The sequence below is a fragment of the Cotesia glomerata genome, linkage group LG4, assembly GCF_020080835.1.
Source record: "Cotesia glomerata isolate CgM1 linkage group LG4, MPM_Cglom_v2.3, whole genome shotgun sequence".
Taxonomy (NCBI): domain Eukaryota; kingdom Metazoa; phylum Arthropoda; class Insecta; order Hymenoptera; family Braconidae; genus Cotesia; species Cotesia glomerata.
The window spans coordinates 16,307,187-16,330,296 of NC_058161.1; the positions used below are offsets into that span (position 1 = coordinate 16,307,187).

General features: G+C 31.4%; 1 protein-coding gene across 24 annotated transcripts in view; it reads left to right on the plus strand.

Annotated features, from left to right (window-relative positions):
* Nucleotides 1–250: 250 nt before the first annotated feature.
* LOC123264370 (collagen alpha chain CG42342-like) overlaps nucleotides 251–23,110 on the plus strand; it is a 128,091-nt gene continuing 105,231 nt past the window's right edge. For 21 of the 24 annotated variants that reach the window (XM_044727628.1, XM_044727627.1, XM_044727624.1 and 18 more), the window contains exon 1: nucleotides 251–1,120. In XM_044727628.1, coding sequence (XP_044583563.1) covers nucleotides 766–1,120 — 355 coding nt within the window. In that variant the 5' untranslated portion in view covers nucleotides 251–765. The remainder of the gene's footprint in view (nucleotides 1,121–23,110) is intronic. The other 3 variants (XM_044727637.1, XM_044727641.1, XM_044727643.1) reach the window with 1 other exon arrangement.

The following is a 23,110-nucleotide window of genomic DNA, read 5'->3' on the forward strand; positions in this document are numbered from 1 at the left end:
CTCATCAACGATTCTATGAAACTAATGAGCGATAAATAATTCTGCTCATTCTTTTCCTAACTTTAATTTTGTACTCTGAATAACAGGCAAAAGTTTCTCTTTTAAAAAACAAACAATGTTAAATTTTTTATTTTTTCAAATCAACACCATGTACATATATGTATATATATAAGCATGCCTTACATCCACCGTGGGACGTATTCTCCCGAGCGGCTCCGAAGTCACCCGAAATGATAAACCCTCCACTCGATTCGGTCTATTCAGTCGTGCTCCGACCGTTCGTAGTGCGCGGTGTGCGTTATTTAATGCGTCAAATTATTATTAAATTTTGCTGAGTAAAATAATTTTACAAATAAAGAGAAAAAAAAATTGAATTTCGCGAGTGTAAAACTAAACACAAAAAATAGTGTTCAAATTTGTTTTTTTAATTTAATTACAAAATAAAAATAAAAAATGGGGTATAAAAATAAATGAGGCTTTATCATGACAGTGATAAGACTCCGCTGGGTTGATAATTATTTAATTAATAATCAATAATTAATAGGAAGAAAAATTATTGATAATAAATTATTGATAAGAGAGTGAACAGTGCGGGCGGGTGTGAAAGCACGTGCAGTGAAAGCTCGCGAGGGCTTGAAATTTTAGGATTTTATTAGGATTTAGGATTAGGTTTTAGAATTAGGATCAGGATTTAAAATTAGAATCAGATTGATAAATTAGGATTAGGATCAGGATTTAAAAATTAGGATCATAAATTTGGCCAGGATGGAAAGCAGTGAAAACTGGCCGGATGGAAGGAAGAACTTGGAGGCGTCGGTGCCCAAGAAATTCAGAAAGGAACAGTCCCCAATAGGAGAAATAGGAAGCCTGAATTGTGCCATGTTGTTTCTTTGCATCGGAAGCCTCGGGATTTCGGGGATCCTCGCCTACCGGCAGGTTCTTCTGGAGTCCAGACTGGCCACCGTCGAGGCAAGGTGCGACCATCAGGAAAACAGCGAGGTAATTGTCAAGAGGCTCCGGAGAGAGGTCCAGGATGCCTTTTTGGGACAGAAAATTCCGTATCCTGAGGGAGGGATCTTCAGGGTCAAGAGGGATCTTAATGACTGCAATTGTCCGCCTGGTAAGTAGCATTTGTGAAATTTAAGGGGGAGTTTAGAAGCTTAGGCAGGAGTGGGGATTAATTCTTAGGAAATTCCTAGTTTTTTCGTCGAAAATAATGAATTCTTTTTTACTATCAGGATTCTGGCTAGAGAATTGAAGATACGGAAAAATTAAAGGATACCTTTTTTGTAGGAAATTTAATTTTAGATGGGAAAATTTTTCCTATTGATTTTTCGGTTTTTTGATATTTAGACCGAAAATCTGGCTTAAAAGTCTGGAAGCTTAGAATTAAATTAAACAAATTGAGGAAAAATATGAAAAAATTGATAAAAATTTTTCTTAAAGAAAATTAAATTTTTTACAAAAGAATTATTTTACGATTTTTCCGTATCTCTAACCCTTTAGTTAAAAATTTGATTCATAGTCCTAGTAATTAACAATTGTACTGAATAATAAATTATTGAAATTTTAAATTCATTTTTCCGAAAATTGGTTAGAGATATGAAAAAATTTATAAGAATCTTTCTCATGAAAAATTAAATTCTCTATAAGTAAGGTTTCCAACAATTTTGCTCTATCTCCAGTCCTTAGCCCAGAAACCAAATTTAAAGTCCTAATAGCTTATATTTTTAAATCAACTATTATAATTTTCCAGGAAATCGATAAGAGATACGGAAAAATTGATCTGAATCTTTTTCAGAGGAAATTAGATTTTCTACAAAAAAAAGTTTTTATAACTTTTTTCGTAGCTTTCATCCTCAAACCACAATTTACTTCCAAATTTTTCCTCCCCCCAAAAAACATTTTCCACAAATTATAAACTCTCTCCCCTCTCCCAAAAATCCATCCTCTAATTACAAACAACTTCTAACTCAATTTACCTTAAAAATTTATCCATCCCAAAAAAGTCACCCTTAATCGACATCAATCCGTAAACTTTTATTCTCCTAAATGGTATTAGAAAACTCTTTCGTAAGTGCTTTAAATTTTCCATCGATATTCCCTTGAGTCCGCTGCCCCCGCCCTTGTCAAAAGAAAATCTCATTTCTCCGGATTCACAGAATCTAAAATTTTAATTCTCTCATAAAAATTCGTTTTTACCTCCCTGCATGATAAAAACTCGGTCAAGCTCGGAATCCCTCCCCCCTCCTGGCCCCTATGTCGCTTTTTTTATCACACGTGCCAGGGACATTCCAGCGTCCCGCGAAAACCGCGGAATTGTAATTATAAAAAATATAAATTAGTGAGAAAATTCCCAGTGAAAAAAAAAATTTTCCTCTTTGCTATATATATTATATAGGGAAAATCGGGAAATTAAATAAAACTCAATATAACGTAATATATAATAGGCAAGCCTCCTTTATTTTTATTATCCTTTTGTAGGAGCCATCAATATTTGTAGGGTCGCTTATTTCCATTTTTCCACTAGGACCCCGTTGGCCATTCGTGGATTAATTAAAAAACTCCGTCGAATCGTAAACCAAATATTTTTGTGAAACGAACTAAAGGGTAGTTAGACTGTATCAATGTAATTAGTAAAAAAATGAACAGTCAAAAACTGAAAATTAATATATAAATAAAACAACTATTTATTTGTATGTACGGAATATTCTGATAATTTACTTTTGATAAATAATTTTATTTATTTAATTCAATTATAAAAAATTTTAATTTCAGTGTAAAAACAGAAATTTTGACTGGTTCTCACGGAATTATATACATCTGGCTGAGAACAAAAAATAAAAATTACGCTAACCTTTTATATTTTATATATTCAGATCACCATAAATCACTAAACAGTCAAATTTAATCTACCAAAATAAATATTGTCAAGTAATACAATAGATAATTGTTTTTTTTTTTTTCTATTAATGCAAAAGAATCTAAAATTAATAAAAAATATGGTTGATGTCAGATTGAAAAAAAAAAAAAAAAACACTTATAACTTGTCCGGGTGCTGATAAAATATTGTTCTTAAATATCGGTTACTATTTATCTGTCCGCGGTTTTAAATAATTATCATTTTTTATAATTAATTGTTTTATTTTTCATTAAAATATTTTTTATTTTTACATTTATTAATTTATTTCACCGACAAATACAACCTATATAATAAACAAATAGCCGTTTTATTTATTTATTTTAGATGACAAACATAAACATAAATATAGTTTTTAAACTTTCTGTAAGATGGCGCTGCAAATCGGATATAATACTACGTCACTGCCGCTTGAATTTAAATTTATAAAAAATAATTTCGTTTATTTAAAATTGCCCTAGTCGAAATTTAAGTCGTAGATTCAACGTATTGAACGTTAAATTCGTTAGTTGAACGTAACGAACATTCAAATTGTAAATTCAACGTTTTGAACGTTTAAAACGTCAGTTTAACGTATTGGACGTAAAAAATATAGATTCAACATTTTCAAAAAAGAATAAATTCAAAGATACTCCAAGTACCACTGGTTCTTAATTAAACACTCGTTAGTCTTCTGAAACAGCCATATATCTTCGAAAAAAAAATATTTTGGAAACCATTCTACAAGTAAAAAATTCGGACAGTATTTTTATCGAACGGATAGTAAAATTTCAACCAAAAAACTAAAATTCTCCCTCACAGAATTGAAAACACATTTTTTATCGTACTTCTGTTTAAAAGCATAGTTATCTGAATAGTTTTGATATTACTTATTTTTACTCCTTATCGGTTTGAATTACGTTCACAATATGCTGAATACGTTCAACTAACGTTTTTAACGTTCAATACGTTCAAATAGGGATTTTAACGTCCAATACGTTGAATTTACGTTTTCAACGTCTACTAAGCTAAACTTACGATTTGAACGTTCAATACGTTGAATCTACGATTTAAATTATAACTCGGGTATACCTCGACAAATAAATTATTTAAGTATTTTTCTTTTTTTTTTGTCTTAATAACTTTAACTAAACTTTTTAAAAACAATTAAATCAAACAACACATGCTACTTATCTATTAAGAATAAATATGACAAAAAATAAAAAAAAAAGTTTTTGTAAGTAGGTACAATGAGCAGAGAGTGTGTGCTCAAACACGAGCGCAGAAACTTTCATCTACTAATATTTTTAGTTTTTATTGTTTATAAAATTAAATAACATGCTACTTCTCCACTAAACTTAATATTGATTTTAATAAATAATAATTTTATATTTTTATATTTAAAGAATATTTTGTCTTAATAACTGCAGCTAAACGTTTTAAAAATAATAAAATTAAAATACATGCTACGTACTTATTAATGAAATTATTTTCATAGAAAAAAACTATTTATGAGTTGATACAACGAGCAGAGAGTGTGTTTCTAAACACGAGCGCAAAATTTTATATTCTTCTCGGTATATTTGGTGTTAATTATTTATGAATCGACTATTAGTCGTCGATGGGGAAACTCACCACTAATTGCATCAGGAAACCATGAAGTAGCCATGGGTAAAAGGAGGAGAAGGAGGAAACTGGGCACAGAAAGCCAAGCTTTACTTCTTGTCCACAGTATATAGCATTAAGAGGGTTGAGGGTGTGGAGATGTAGTCTGCTTGTAAGAGAGGACAGAGGACAGGAAGTAACCGTTCAAAGCGGTTACTAATCGATCAACACCACTCGGCAATGCAATCTTCTATGTGTATATACATATATAGGGCAACTTGGGGGTTTTGGACCGGTGGTTTGCGTGGCTTCAAAACTACATGCTTAATAGAGGCTTATGTAAATATCCAATCTATGAGAATTTATACGTAATACCCGGTAGATACTACACACTAGTTCCCTAACGGGAATAAACTATCCACTATCTGCTATCCAGGATCTTCTATCTTCTATCTAGAATCTCTATTGATTTTTATCTCCATCCAGTGCTCTATCGGGACTGGTTATGTAAACATTCAAGATCGACATCATTTTTTTATCTACGAGGTAATGTTAATTTATAAATGGATGAATGAAATTAATTATAATAGGTTTTTCTGAAGAAGTTTTAAGTTTGAGGGAAATAACGCTTAATGTTAACAACACTTAGTAGTAACATTTGATAATAATTAATGTTAATGATTATCAATATTAATAATCTTAGTGATAGTTGATAGAATTGAATTTCAATAACACTTAATGATAACACTTGATACCATTTAATGTTGACATTGCTTAATGACGATAATCCATAAAATTTAATGTTAATAACACTTAATGTTTATAAATGATAAAATTTAATGTTAAGAACACTTAATGATAACACATGATAACAACATTTAATGTTAACGTTTGTGTTAACATGACTTGATAACAATGTTTTATAAATTTAATGTCAAGAACACTCAATGATAACACATGATAACAACATTTAATGTTAACATTTGTGTTAACATTACCTGGTAACTATATTCCATCAAATTTAATATTAAGACCACTAAATGTTTATCTATGATAACATTTTATGTTAAGAATACCTAATGATAACACATGGTAGCAACACTAAATGTTCATAAAAGATAACATTTAATGTTAACATTTGTGTTAACATTACCTGATAACTACATTTTATAAAATTTAATATTAAAAACACTTAATGTTCATAAATGATAATATTCAATGTTATTAAGAACACTTAAGTAGAAAGTGTTAAGAACACTTATTTAAAGTTAGCACCACTAAATGTTCATAGTTGATAACAATTAATGTTAAAATTACTTGATAATAACACTTACAGTTAGCACTTAATAACATTAATTATTAACAACACTTAATAATAACAAAAAGCACTTAAACTCACCATCGCTTATTCACTATCCCACCACATAAATAACATCCCATCTAGATTAAGATTTTCTTCATAAAATCTTCAACCTCTCATTGTTCCGCCCTCGCAATTCAATCTTATTTAATATTATCGATCAGAAAACCCCGATAATAACAATAACAATTTTAATATAATATTCCTCATTATTATGTCCCGATAAATGAATGATAAATCTTCAGAATATTTAATGATGCGTGAAAGATAATTTTTTTTCACACAATTTAAGTTATTGATTTGCGGAGAAATTTATTATTATTTTATATTAATTTTACTATTTTATTATATTCATTATCTTGTATTTACGCTTCAATACATCTTGAACACCAACAATACCCGTTTTACTAAACCGCATACATATAATACATATTAATGGAGCTTCGATACGGTAAATTTATACATATATTGTATATAATAGTAATACGCGTTCAACTATGGATTTAATCGCAATCAAAAATTATGAGAGACTCATTCATGAGATTATAAACACCTCTGCTCTCATGTATCGATAAAATATAATTTGCATGATGTCACAACGACGTAAAAAAAAAAAAAAATTAAGCAGAAATAGGATTAAGGCCAGTCTATGACTCAACCATATCTAAAACGTTCGTGTGTACAAGTATATTTTTTTTCGGAGAAAAAAAACTACGAAATAAAGTACTGAACAAAAAACAACTAGATATTGGACGTTGACACTTGATACTTGTGACCAATTAGGTTCCTCATGCGTAATCCATTTAATTTTGGTTGGTTGCTTTTTACGATATTCCAAAATCCAGATGTATATATATACATGTATGTAATAATAAAATGTGACATATGTGAGGTATTACACGTAAAGCTTAAACGGTAAAAAAATAATGTCTTGGACAGTTGCCAATGACAGTGACAGAAAAATATAAATTGTCACTTAATTTTCAGTTGCCATAACAAACACACTTTTTATTTTCCTCATGCCAACTGATATGACGAGAAGAAATAGCTGTTATTAATTATAATTACGTTCCGTCGCTGTTTTCCGCATTACTGAGATACTGCATCAAAGTTTTGAAAAAAATTTTATTTTTGATTTTGATACCTTATATTTGACTTGAATATTATACCCTGAATTATCTTTTTGAAATTTTTCAAATTTGAAAGATAAAAAGAGCCATTTTAAGCCGAAAATCACTATTTTTTTCTAACACCCTCGAAAAAAAAAAATTTAATGAACTTTTATATCCAAATAACCGTTTAGTATCTGAGTATAACTTGTTAGCTTTAGAAAAAAAAATATACGGAAAGTGTATGACTTGATATCTAAAAGATACAGGGGGTAAAATATCGAAAAACATGGTTTTTTTTATACCTAACAAAAGAAACATTTTTCCTATGGCCATTGTACCCACTTTGAAATTTTTTTTGCATTTTAAAAGTAATTTGTCAACTTTTTTTATTCTTATGATTTTTTTGTATCTGTAATAGTTTTTGAGAAATTAGTAATTTTTGTATATCGATTTCACAACTTGGAATTTCACAAATAGTGCAGTTCAATTTAAATTTATTTTATCGACAGTAAAGAGCATAAATCGATAGATAATCTCAAGAATAGACAGTTGATAGTTATAGAGAGTATTTACCAATCGAAAAAAATTCCATTAATAATTCTCGGGAACCTCTAAAAGTCAATATCGCATTTCATAACGAAACCGGTTGGTTTATTTATATATTAATACACATAGCCAAAGCACATATACTAAATTTGAATATATAAACTCTGGAAATATATAAGTAAACTTATAACCACCGAACAACTACAAATCATCGAGAGCTAAATACCAAACGAAGTACATATATGCACAGAAGCCAAAGTAAATATCAGTTTAAATTTTCAAAACTTGCCTGGATGTATCTTAACGATGTTATGTATCTCTTTACTTATAACTGAGAGTTTAGTAAACTTTTATTAAAAATTACAAAACATTAGTAAGTACTTTCATGGAGTATCACGTATGATAGGTTTTGTTTCTAATTGTGAACCTAAACTTCACTGATTTTCCAGTACTTCGACTCCTTTATGTTACACGATACCTGAAGGAAAAGTTCAACGTTAGTATGTTGTTCCTATGGCAGTATTACGATAACAGTGTTTCTATTCTAGGTTGTACGGCCACAAAACTCGTCAATTAGAATTTAATTCCGTGTACCAAATCTAGTGGAAGTTGGGTTGAACATGTATATAGAATATGTCAGATGCAGGTAGTGTGTATGTGTAAAATAGTTACTTGAGAAAGATGAACATATATGTGGGGATTATTTCAAAGTTTTGTTCACTAATCCGCTGGGTATTGTTTAAATCTATTCGCTTTGAATTTAATTCTGATTTTAGGGATGTTAATAAAGCTTCATCAATAATGATAATAATAACAATAGAGAAAAAAAGTTTTTTTTTATAAAATTAAGAATAAATAAAATGATTTATTACAAATGATACCTCACTGTCCGATATAATCTCTAATTTTAATATAATTTTTTTAAATTAAATAATTATTTTCTCTCTCTTTCGTCATTTATCACATTTATAATAGAAATACTTTTTCATTCAGTAATGGTATACTAACGCTTTTTTCCGTGACACTGAAAGGTTGTACCTTGGGTATTATCTAGCAAAGAGGAAAGGGAACAAATAAATATAAAAAGAAAATGAAATAAAAGCAGTGACAATTTAAGTAAAAATACGCTGCAATTTGCAAAATGAAACTCTTTGCCGTTGCTATCATATCTCTACAAGGATCTTCCTATCTTGGATTCCCTCCTATCTTCTATCTTCTATCTTCTATCCTATGAACATAAACATACGAATATACTGCGTACACAACACGGTAAGTTATGCGAGAGAGTATTGAGAAAAATATTTTATTCAGGTGAGAAAATTTTATACAGGCTTCTACCGGATATTCTCCATATTGCGGATTTTCATACGATCTATCGTGTTCACTATTTACCGGAAAGGGGACATATAATGCATACATACGCTCAGACCGTAAGATAAAACGCCTCCGCGCTATCTTATAACCGCGAACTATACCGACTAAACCATACGGTATACATACGCATATATAACTGCAAATACCGAATAACAAATAGAATACACCTCAGACAAATAATCTAACAGTTACTGCATAATACTGATAAATTTATCGTTTTTAATATTATTTTATACAATGAATTTAAATTTCAGGCATTGTAAGACCATATGCACTTAATTTTTTACGTCTATGATGTCAATTTATAGGACAAATAATTATTTAAAGCATCAATTTCGACTAACAGTATACATAAAAGCAAAAGTTGCAAAAGTGCTGAATAAAAGGTTAAAATTTTTTGAAAACTATGAAAGATAAGAAAAAATTATAAGAGAAATAAGAGTCGACAAATTGTCTCTAAAATCCAAAAAAAATTTCAAAGTGGGTAAATTGGCAATAGGTTTTTTTTTTTTTTTTTTTTTTTTTTGTTTTAAGAGGGGGGAATCCTTTTTACGGATTCTAGGCATAGTTGTTTGGCCTGGATATGTGGCGACTCGACGCAGTGTCATACTAAAACTCGACGCTAGCGCCCCTACCCACTAAACCCTAAACCCCTTTTCCTCTTTCCCCTAATCCCTCATGGAAACCGCCGTTAGGCATTACTTCGTGAGGGGAGGATCTAGCTACTGCTCTTTCTTCTGGTAGCTAAGGTGTTATTTTACCTTTCTTCTAGTTGTTGTCATTTGCCCTTCTTCTTTCGATGGAACGCAAGTCTATAAGGAAAATTGGCAATAGGTAAAAAGATTTCTTTGTTAGGTATGAAAAAAATCGCTTTTTTTACCATTTTACCCTCTGTATCTTTCGGAAAACGCCTAATAATTCCTCACTAGATTTTTTGCTCTATAGTTAACATGTGACACTTGAATACTAGAAGGTTGTTTAGAAAAAAAAATCCAATTGAATTTTTTTTTAAGGGTATAATAAAAAAAAATCATGTTTTTTGGCTTAAAATGACTCTTTTTCCCTTCAAATGTAAAAAATCCAAAAAAATTGACAAGGATTATAAATTTTGAGTTTACAAACAGGTATTTAAGCAAAAAACAGTACTACTTTGTCAACCGAATTTCCTTCCAACCCAGTACCCCAGTAGACTCAACCCTCACTAACCCAGTGTCTGTTTGATCAAACAATATGTGGATCAGGTTAAGCAAATACCAGCAGCATGAAACTGAGCATGAATAGTAGTTATAAAATCCCCGTACTTGGAGTATTTAGTAGGAACCGTTAATAGGAATAGGAACAATAGTTGGCGTTAATTATGCTAAAACAGTAGTTGCACTTTGCCTAATGTGCTTACCGAGTGTGAACTATTTGGAAATGCGTCCAGCCTTGGCTAATCCACTTCTAGAGTTAAAATTTTGTATGGAAACTACCGAAACCACTAAATTCCACATTCAACAATAGTTTCTATCTCTCTTAATTTTATTTTTCTATTTGCAATGTCGCTTCTGAATTTTCTCGATGTTAACGCACACAATATGTATCTGTATTTAGTACCAACTGTATAGTTGCGGTTTTAACAATTTTAAGGCACGTCCACACTTGTTTAATCACTTTTACCGAAATTCATCCTGCTGGCGTCGAACAAATGGATTTTAGATGAGATTTCTGTCTGCGGTTTCGTATTCTGCTGGGTATGAATTTAAGCTTTGTTATCGATTTCTTGTTGGTATATTTCTTCGAAAATTCACTGCATAGCTGGTTGAAAAAAAATTAAATAACTGCAATTCTCACAACATTGATAACCAATCAGTTAAATTTCAATTTGAAGGGCTTCAATGATTCTGATCTTGGTGCTGATCAAAATTCAAGACCCGTGATATCGCATATTCAGGAAAGATTCTAATCAAAACAATCCTCATAGAAAATCAGTTTAAATCAGAAAATAAAAAAAAACTGGGCTCATAGAGGGCTTGAACCAAAAACTTTACACTTGTTAGTCTTCCAAGCCACTTTTTTTTTTTTAAGTTTTAATTTTCATTCATCATTTTCGTTACATTATTGGATAAAATTAAACTTATAAATAAAAATCCTTAAATCTGTTGTAAATTCAAAACATATAAATAAATGGCCGTTGTGAGCGGCATCTCGTTATTTTTGAGTCGCAGTGCTGTTGCACATAGTAAAATTTGTATTCTTGGGGTTTATCGGTGATGATATGGATACCTGGTCCGTCTTGGTTTGTTAATTTAGTGTGGAAAAATATTATAATTAAGAAAAAACCACTTATACTATTTTCCAAGCCACTCAGATGTCCAAGGTGTTAATTGATTTTAAACGCTTAATTAATAAATGACACTCAAGAATATCCTATGAAAAACATCGATTTAGCTTTGTATGAGGATCCATGTCCGACAGTTTCCTGTATGAATTTCTATATAAATCTATACATTCCTACATTGAACCGTATGGATTCCTATATAGATCCATACTTTCTCATGTGGTTCCCTTACAAACCTATAGGGATGTCTTCAAAAATCTCAATCCAACTAAGGATCAAAGGTATCGAAGGCATCGAATGTGTAGATAAGCCAGGTATGAATTAGTAGTTAATTCGCACTAATACCATAGAATTACCAGCACCTCGGATGGGAACCAACCATGTAATTTGGTGACGGCACCCGCATCTTATACATCTAACATCTCCATCGAACCCGATACTGGCTCACCACTAAAGGGAAAGGGGGACCTTAACCTTGGAGAAAGGATTTCTGCCTTTTTCATAAAAACCCACCCGAGATTTGACCTCTCTGTTAAAATCAACCACCGCGGCATTAACCCTTCCCTAAAAAAAAATAAAAGAGGGACTTGAAAAAGTGGGCAATTCCCAGGATCGAACCCCAAAGAGCGGGCAATAAAACGAGAGTGAACAAAAACTAAAAAAATTAGCTGCTACATCAGCGTCAGTTTGGTGTTTTTTTTTATTTTTTGACTTCGTCCATTGAAATGCCCCTTTTTATTCACCCGGTATCATCAAGAGTTGGATTTAATACGAATTCCAGGAGACAAAATGTAACCCAGTATATTGCCGTTCTAGGCTGGAGAAGGAGTCGAATCTGTCGGCGGACAGATAAGGAGTGGAAATAAAGCTTGTGTGTAACACCCTGCTCAAATAAGGAAGGGTGGGGAAGGGGGGAGGTTCTAGGATGGGTTTTCTGTGTTCTAAGCTTGGTGTACCTAATGTTGAGGAGGAACAGTATTCCCACGTCTCCAGATTCTCTACAAATGGGAACTAGAGCTCCAGTTCTGGTGAAGAAAGAGTAGGAGGAGAGGAGGGGTCGGGGTGCCGCAGCGCCTTCTAGTGTCGGCGTCCCCACAACCAGACACCTCTTGACTACTGTAGCTGAACACAGGTTCACCACTTGAGACTCCCAGCCTTTCAGTTTCCGCAACTTGCTTTTATCTTTTTGGTTTACGTTTTTGAAAGGTTTTCCTTTTTTTTTTTTTTGAGAAGCTGGAGGAGTTTTTTTTTGTTTTATAAGAAAGAAGAGTAAAAGAAATGTGAGAAAATTCTGTGGATGAAGACATACTTTGAAGCTTGAGCTGGATGAAGGCTATTTAACAGGTTTGAGGTATCTTCATTAAGGGAGGAATGTTTAGAGGGATTTTAAGGTTGAAAAGTGCCTTTTCTTCTGTTAAAAAATCTTTTACATTAACATTTATTTAAGGAAAAAAGGCGATTCTTTAAATCTCGTGGAAATTTAGAATGTAGGTCATTCTGGTGAAAAGAATTTTTTCTAAGTGGCTTTTAAACTACGTAACGGATTTAGTTCAAAATTTATCTGGGTTAAAAGGTGGAGAAAATACCTCGAGTGTTGTAAACTGGATCAAATTGATTTGATTTAGTGGGAAGTTATTGTAAATAATGAAACTTTAAAAAATTGGCCAATTTTTTATTGTTAGATGCTTCTCAAAACAATTGATGGATTGAATTCGGGTTTGCAGTACTAGAATGAGTTTCACCTATATTAAGTCCCTACAAAATTTCAAATTGATTGGTCGAGTCAATTTTGACCAATTTCCAAAATTAAGCTTTTGAGAATAGTGTTTTTTTAGATTAGCTTCAAAACTACGCGCTTGATCTTTTTTAAATGTTATCAGGATGTCAAAGTTAAAAAACTGCATTAAATACCGCAAACCGGGTGAAAATTCGTTCATCCGTTGACGAGTTATCCTGATACCAAAATAGAAAAATTATTTTCTGTATTTCTCTCAACTATTAGAAAATGTGAGCCTTTTCATCAATTAATTTACCGGACAAACAATCCTGAAGCCTTTCCGTTAGATTTTCTGAAGCCCGTCAATAAAACGTTGCGCCAGCACTTGAATGCACAGCGCCCAAATCATCAAATAAAATTTCCCAATCAATTATCGGTGAGACAAGTATATAAATCACCAACAAAACTAAAAAAATGTATACTTTTTACCAACAATGTGACTATTTGTTTTCCTGTCTGACATTATTGCTCACCGCAGGAGTTTTATTATCCAGGCTTCTTTTGTTGCTCGTCCGCTGTACAGACTCTTATTGTATTGTAGTATGTAGTATTCCCATCCAAGGCGGCCTATATCCACACACTCACATAAATATACACACACACACAAATTCTATAAAAGAAATTGTGCATCCCACATTGACGACTACTACGAAAGATGTGTGTATGCAGGTACATCCTGGAGGTGAAATCGAATTATCCATCCGACGGTTCTCGATGGTTGATGTCGATGCTCGATAAGACGCCCACGTCGGTTTGTGCTTCCGCTCCTCAGTTCTCAGATCTGAGATGTACCTTATAGGTTATACAGAATTGGTAGAGAATGAGAATATCCATCCAGCATCTAACATGTGTGTGGCTTATTCATCTGAGTCTGGAGTCTGGAGATGAGATGAGGTCGTGGCTGCTGAATCCCGTGTAGCATATACCATCCAGCATGTACCCTTCGTGCTCAAACTCGACAACTCGACGTCAGTAAACTGAATCAGATACTCGCTCACTTGGAGAATTGTGTACCGAACCGATGATTTACTTCAGTCCCATAATTACCAACGATTCAACGTTTTGTTTTATTGGAGATTCCAGATTCCGTAAATTGGAAATTTAAGATTATAGACCAACTTCAGACTACTCTATACTATTATTCAAGAATTACCAATTTTTTAATGCGGTGTCATCATTAGAAGATACTTGGTGAAGAGTTCCACTAAGGATCCGGTTTAAGGAATGTATGCTAATTTGATGGGCTAAGTTTTTGAGTGATGAGTTATTTGGCTGTTAAATTTATAAACATTCCTTGTTTTTGGGCTTCAAATTTTATTTCTAAGAGTGATAAATACAAGAAAAATTTTTTTAACTTTTGGTAAAAGGTGTTAAAGTCAAAAAATGAGAAATTTTTTTTTTCAAAAGCGTGGAAGAAATTATTTCTTAGATTGGTTCTTTTAGGTTACTTCGGAATATCGTAGAAAGGGGTGTGAAGTAATAGAAAAAAAATATAGATAACGTATTTGAGGTACTATTTTAAAACTACGTGGAGATAAATGGCCAAAAACACGATTTTTTTTCATGCCTAACAAAGAAAACTTTTTTCCTATGGCCAATTTACCTAATTAAATTTTTTCCCCTATTCTAAGGTCTGTTGGTCAACTTTTTTTATTTATATAAAAATTTCGTATCCCTCTTAATTTTCGAAAGAAAAATCTTTAAAAACTCACTTTTCTGAAATTGAAGTTGTTTTTTTTTCTTTTTATCGGGAATTGATTAATTTCTCACCTTCTTTATTGAATCCTTTGACACCATAGAAAAACAAGCTCATCTTAAATAGAACAAAGACAGAAAAATAAAGCTCATTTACTTTTTTTTTTTAATTCAGTGCTACACTTAATTAAAGAAAAGCTAAGATTTCGAAAGTTAGCATCCCCTTGCATAGAAGTCCTTAAGACTATAGTTGTACTCTCGGAAAGCAACTTTCGTTTCCTCCCTCTCAAACTTATTGGCCTTTCTCTTACTCTTTATCCTCATCCTCATCCTGTTTATTCGAGTTGACTGTGAGAACATTTTCAGTGGATATTCAAATCTCAGCAAGCCAGTACTGAACTTTTGCCATAAGCCAAAGCAAATTCGCGTTATTTCGGTGCTGTGGGCGAGGTAATGAGAGAGCACTTTAGATGAGTATTCATTCAATATAATACACCTATATTATATTATATTAATGCTTACAATCCTAACCATTTGGATAATTTTAATATCTATTTAATTACCATAATAATAATAACAATAATAATATGCTTCAAGGAAACAAAATGTAACTTGTTACGGCTTGTAGTAAAATTTTTTATAATTTTTCGACACTTTGTACTTAAACAAGAATAAAAGCGCAGGTAATGCTAGTTTTTCTCCGGTTAAACAAAAGACTCTTTTCCACTTGAGAAGCCTCGAGTTTCCCATAGAAGGAGCCCAGTATACTTTTTTTATTATTATTTTTTACATTTTTTTTTATTTAACACTTTATTTCTTTATTCGAGCTTAATTTTCTTCCGAGAATTTTTCCTCGGCTTTCACCTCACGCTTGTCAATTTATAATTTTATGAGTGTAATTTCGAGGTAACGAACCTTTTTATGGCTAATCAAATTATTTTATATTAAAAAAAAAAAATATTAAAACTACTAATATAAATTTCACACTGGATAACGGTTATCAAATGACATGTTCCACACAATTTATATTTTATAACAACCGGCTTCTATCTATAAATAATTTAAATTCTTCAAAACATTTACAATACACATTACATGTTAATTTATAAAATACTCATAAAGTTAATAAAAAAAAAAATACTTGCTGTTAAAATAAATAAAATATAATAATATAATATACTCACATTCCCTACACCTCGATCATTATCTCAAGATATTTTACATTGAGTACCTCCCGGATTCTTATCTCCTGCGTGAAACTCGATGCAATAATCTCACAGTACATCTCGATTTCGAGGATGATGAGACAGACAAATTTATCGTCTATACCCCCAGTCAAATCTTTACACATCTCATTTTCTTGTTTAACTACTATTTATTTTCCATGTATGAATGTATAAATTTATTCCCCCAGGTTACAAGTCGTCCCCAGTGTCACAGATGCATTTATTTACATAATTACATTTAATAATTTATGTATTAAATTTTTCTAAACGAAAATTTAGTATCCAAAATTTTTACTTCAGCAAAAGTCAATTTTGATCGAATTTTTTCAAAAAAACTATTACGAATAAAAAAATTATAAAAATAATAAAACTTGACTAATCGGCCCTAAAATACAAAAAAAAATTCATAGTAGGTAAATTGGCCATAGAAAATAAGTTTTCTTTGTTAGGTATGAAAAAAATCGCGTTTTTAGGCATTTAACCCCGCCTAACTTCCAGATAATACATAAAATATATTCTCTATATTTTTTAACTTCCCGCTAAGAAAATTGAAAATTTTAAAAAATCGGGAAGTTCTTCCCACACTGAAAAAATATATATGCGCATATATGCTGACAAAAATACATATACGTCGCACATATAAAATATATACGCCACATACTTTTTTTTGCCCCCGTATATGCGGCGTATATTTTTTTTCATTACGGGTTGTTTTCACCCCGTTTTTCGAAAATCAAGTTTTCATCAGATCTTGACGTTTTGAGGTCCTAGAAAGCTTTCCTGACTATTTCCGCGGTGATGTCACCGTGTCTGTATGTGTGTGTGTGTGTATGTATGTAAATCTCTCATAACTTTTGAATGGCTTATCCGATTCGATTGAAATAAGCGGCGTTCTGAAGAGTTCAACTGCCCTAAAATTTCTGACACTAGTTCAAAGAATTCGAGTCGATAAATTTTGAGAAATCTCAAAAATAAAATTTCCAAAAATTCGTTTTTTTTTTCAAATATCTTCTAAATGGCTTATCCGATTGATTCCAAAAACTAATCAGCTCTTAACCTCAAAGAACCACGTCGATTGCCACCGTTCCGGTCAAAATCGGTTGATTCGTTCGTGAGTTATCGTTGTCGAAAAAAATTGGAAAAAATGTTTTTTTCAGAATTTCTATGAAATTTTTGGTCTGACCAGTTTGCGTTCTGTGATTTCTTAAAAAGCTCAAAAAACTGCGTTGAATGCCGTTAACCGCGAGAAAATCGGTTGATTCATTCAAAAGTTATTACGGTTTAAAAATTCAAAAAATAGTGTTATGTGTAACTGCTATCAGACTTTTGAGCTCGAAGAGCTCAAAAGCATAGAGCAGTCATCTCTTTGAGATCGGAGAGCTCAAAATAAACCAAAAATAATATTTTTGAGCTCTTCGAACTCAAAAACAAAATGAGTGAAATGTTGAGCGCCTAGGTATAGAGTTAGCGGGAAGTTGCAGGGATGGCCTATAAGGTCAACCGTTTTCCTAATTTTTTTCCTATACTCTACATTCCCCTCTACAATATTGCAAAGTAACTCAAAAATCCACTAGAACTAACATTTTTATAAGCTTTAAAAAAATAAAACTCATGATTTTCAACTTTAACGCCGACACTAAAAAGTCAATAAAATTTTTTTTTCTGTAAATATTTCTTAGAAATAATATTTGAAAGCCAAATTTTATAAAAAAAAAAAAAAAAAAAAACAATAAATTAAATTCCTTTATTGAATCACGTAACCGATACAAACGCAATAAAAAGCTGGAAAACACTGGTAATGCGATAAGAGGGTGTTCCGGGTCGCGAAGCGACAGCATAACATCGGATAGAAAAAAGCTAGCAAGAAAAGATCACAACTCGGAACTTATGTCGCGGTTCGTTACGCTCGCGATCAATCATCATCGACCCTTTAATATTTTAGTTGTTGCCCCTTTTTTGCGCCTTTCCACGTTATTATTTATTTTCTAGATTTATTTTCTACTCGATAGCAATAAATATTGTTGTATTAATTAATAATTAATTTTTTTAACAGTTCGCAATAAATTACCAATATTTATTTTAAAAAATTGACAAATTTGATATGGCAATAAATAAAAAGTGTAAACATTGAGTCAAATAAACATTAATCACATTGGGTAAACGAGTCGAGTGGAAGTCGTTTGGACGTATATTGGCAAACGAGACGCATTAATTGCGACTATCGCAAACCAAGTTAAATATATGTATTCAGTATATGTATTTGTGAGGATTAAAGAGAGAGAAGTAAAGGTAAAAGCAGTCCCTGGAGGATGTAAACGTGCCTAATGACAACGCGTGTGCACAAGTAATACGAGAGAGTCCGCTCATCTGTGTTCTGCGTCAGAAACTCAATGAGCCTCAGGCAAAGGTTTATATACTCCCTACATTTTGTTGATAGTGTGTATTATACATATGTGTGTGAGTCTGTGGAAAAGGGACACAAAATTCCGAATTAACACGTGTTGGGTTACGAAAACGCGACATGTTATGCTATGATTAATCGGATGGTGTACATGCTCGTGATTAATAATTAAGAACTGGATTCTTACGCTGATTTTTAACAGCGTCAGAGGCATGGATACAGAGGATACAGAGGAAGGACATATAAGAAATTGGAGTCATTGATTATTTATTTTAGAAGATATTGTGTTTGCAGCAATTGGTCATGATCAAAATTTTTTTAAAATGCATAAATGATGGAGGAAATGAAATTGTAATTTAATAGAAATATACTAAACAAGAGGAAAAAGAAAAAATGATTACAAGTTTCGAATAATTTAAACGAGTGGATGTAAAAATGTAAATTTATAACCTTTTTATTATCAAACAGTATCTCTACTCTCATCACTGGAGTAATATTCTATTCGGATGGAGGACTTCTAAGAGTGCGGAGTGTCAGAGCGTGATAGTGGCAGAATAATTGCATTCCAGTAGATGTATCGATCTTTAGATATACTATTTCACCGTTCTCGCCCTTTTGTTCACCCTTCTCCCTTCCTTTATCATTCTATATATGTATATACAAAGGATACCTACGTCCATTACCTTTCCAATTCAATTACTCGAGCTTCAATCACGACAAACCGTCTCTCCTTGCACTCTTATTCAAGTTATAAGTTATATTTATCTTTTTTTTCCATTTACTTGCTTACTTTCTGTTTCTGATTTTGTTTCAATAATTTGTTTTACATCACTTACATTTCAAAGTTTTTTACTGGTAAAAGTGATTACTAATTTATCGTTTATTTCTGGGTGAAAAGGAGTTAGATTCATACCAATAAAAATTTTTTACTTGAAAAATATTTCAGCCATGTCTGAAGTAATAAAACGTAATTTTTTTACTTAATATCTCAAATAAAAATATTTAGACCAATTTTTTTCCTTAAGAATCCTTATACTATCCAAGAACAACAAATAAAGTACAATTAAAAAAATATTTAAATAATGTTTTACTTGTTCTTTCTGAGATAGAGGGGGTAAAATGGATAAAAATGCAGTTTTTTCCATACTTGACAAAGAAAACTTTTTTTCTATGGCTGGTTTATTCACTTTGATTTTTTTTTCCAATTTTAGAGTCAATTTGTCAACTTTTCTAACTCTTATAATTTTTTCATATCTTTCATAAGCTTCCGAGAAAAAAATGATAAAATTAACCCCGTGTAAAAATTGATAAATTTCGTCATCATTTTGTAATTAATTATGCAAGAGGATTATCGATATAATGTTGAAACAGGAAATAAAATGAAATTATTAATTTAAACAAATGCTGAAAGCTTTTTTAATTACCAAAGTTTGATTCATTATAGTACTATATATTAATTAATTATGAAGATTGATGGATTAATAATATGAACAACTGATAAAATTACATAACTATGCTGAGATTTTCACTTTAATTTGTATTAATGTACATTATTAATGCATCCGACATTAATCCATAAATTTCCAGAGTAGCTTATTATCTATTTGATATTTAATTAAATTATGAAGTATCGAGTTTACGGAAAGCGGGATGATAACTTCGTAAAAGATATTTATATATTTGTCACTTCTGGGAATTCTATGAATGAACTCATAATATAACTGCATTAAAAATAGGACCGTTCAAAATAGTACCGGTCTATAAGATAATTTATTTTACTACTATTTTTAAATTTATCACGATCGATTGTGACCATTAACCTCTACTGATGTTTTATGTAAAATACCAAGAGAATAATATGACCCAAAAACATCGAAGACAATTTCTCTTAAAAAAAAACGCTAATTTTCCGGTAGACTAAAACAGTTCAAGTTATCATCTTTAATTTTCTTACCGGTAAGTACAGGACGCGGATTTTTATGTCTTTCGCAGCAGGTAATCACACCGCGGGACTCTTTACGAGGCTCATTTATTATCTTATCCCTATATACACCCATACAAAAAAATTTAAGATCGCGATGTGCTCTCGGCTGTAGATATTAAATATTATGAGACTACTGGACTATTAATCACACGTTTATTGCGCGAATTAGCGTAAATGTGACTAGTTATCTTCACAATTTACAATTGTTATTCTGTTAACACACAGATTATTTCTTTTATTCTATTTTTAATCAATAATCAATTGTAATTGAAACAATGCAACTGGATAATTAACTAACATGGATATAATTAATTAGTCGAGAACAATGAAAGTGGTAATTACGTTAAGTGAAGGTGGAATAATAAAATTTTTTTCTTACTCTCTCTACGTGGTTTTACTTTACCTTACGATATTGAAATTCATTTAATGCATAAATAAACCAACACCATAAATTTTACTTCCTCAAAGAAGGCATTTTTTCAAAAAAAGTTTTTTTAAACCCCCTGAAAAAATATTCACTCACATTATTAATCTTAATTACTCCCTTAGTAATCAAGTAATATCTGTAGAGTGCTGATAAAAAAATATAACAATATCTATCGAACTGTTATCTCAAAAATATGAGGAGCAAAATAGTGAAAAACGCAGTTTTTTCGTACCTAACAAAAAAAACTTTTTTTCAATGGCCAATTTACCCAATTAAAATTTTTTTCTATTTTTCAGGGCCAACTTGCCAACTTTTTTTACTCTTATTACTTTTTAGTATCTCCTATAGTTTTTGAATATTTTGGAATTGTTTTTTTTCCGATTGTAATTACGATATATATGATAGATTGACAAAAATTGTAACTACTTTTTCATAGAACAACATTAATCAAAACTAATTTATCCCCAGAGAAAAAAACAATATTTAACAATAAAAAATGTTGTTTTTAAAAATTTTAAATCGACTATTTTTCAACCGAGTAACATATAGTGTTAAGTGTGAATTATATATATACCAATAAATACGGGTGGTCTGGACTGGCGTCAGTTGGGCGCATTTATTGTTAAAATGATACGTGTGTATATCTGCGTATGATTGTCTCGCAAATCGATAATAATAGTGCTGTAGCGTAGTGACTAGTAGTATAGTGTACCTTCTGCAGTTTGTATATTGTTGTGCATATATTTATGCACCACATATGTTATGCTCCTGAAAAAGGGATAATATATATAACGAGGTACAAAATTTTACCGGGTATAATATGTTGTATCCGACAATAGGCATCCATAGCGAATCATTGACTCGCGAGTTCGACCGTGTTATAAGTACACCATGAAATTTGAATTTCAGATATTCGATCGATGTAATCCATTGTGTAGCGTAGATATTTTGACGTTAAAATTTTTTTAGGTATTGTATTGAATTTAAAAATTTAAATCGAGACATCGCGGATTATTTGCTCGTTTAAATGCAGCCAAGGTAACGCTCGGAAATTAAGAACCAGCATCGTGGGTTGAATAATATATATTTTTACTAGTGGAATTTTTATTGGATTTTATCTTTTATTGACGTTGCTGCTTTAATTAGACATTGCTTTGTCAATATTTTGGTGATTTATTTATTATTTATCGGTCTTTAAAAGCCAGAATTTTCAATATTATTAATTCCATTATTAATATTGTTATTATTATTAAAGTGACTCGATACCCGCAGAGACGTGATGGCGCGAATCCCGTCGGACTTGAAACGACGAATTCACTCCTTATTTTTGCTACTATCACTTATACGTTATTTTATTTCTTCCATTTGTTACCTCCCGCTGTTTTTACTTCACCTCCGTATCCATATATAAATATATAATATATATACATATGTATAGAGTCAGCTTTCGATTTATATAATAAAAACTCCGGATTTATTGCAATAAAACACTTCTGTATACATTTTTACCAAGCGAGATTTTTTAATATTTTATAAAATTTTCCACTTAAAAAAAAAAAACAAATTTAGAGATGATTTATTTTTGTTCCACCAATTTATTACCGTTTCTAGGTTATGTAATTTACTAATCAATATATTCTATAATTAGAATTGCCAGTATTGGTATCAAATTCATCAGACTACCTTTCAAAGCTCTGATTCAATTTCATTCGTATCAGATTACTGAACGTATTGATTATTTTTTAACTTCCCGCTAAGAAAATCGAAGATTTTCGAAAATCGGGAAGTTATTGTTTTCACCCCGTTTTATGAAAATCGAGTTTTCATCGAATCTCGACGTTTCGAGGTCCTAGGAAGCTTCCCTGACTATTCCCGCGATGGTGCCTGTATGTCTGTATGTATGTATGTATGTGTGTGTGTGTGTGTGTGTGTGTGTGTGTGTGTGTGGATGTATGTAAACCTCTTATAACTTTTGAACGGCTTGACCGATTTGATCGCGATTGGTGCCATTCGAAAGGGCTTGACCAAACTTAGATTTTGAATATACTTTGGAACGATTCGGATCGGTATATTTTGAGAAATCGCAAAAAAAATACAAAAAAAAATTTTTTCAAAAGTGGTTTTTTTGGAATAACTTTTAAATGGCTTGACCGATCAATTTCAAAAACTAATTAGCTCTTAACATCAAAAAACCACGTCGATCGCCACCAGTCCGGTCAAAATCGGTTGATTCGTTCGTGAGTTATCGTTGACGAAAAAAAACCGAAAAAAGTGTTTTTTCGGAATTTCTCCGAAATTTTTCGCTCTATCAATTTAAACTTGAATATTCTATATGAAACTTGAAAAACTGCGTCAAATGCCACCAACCGTGTGAAAATCGGTTC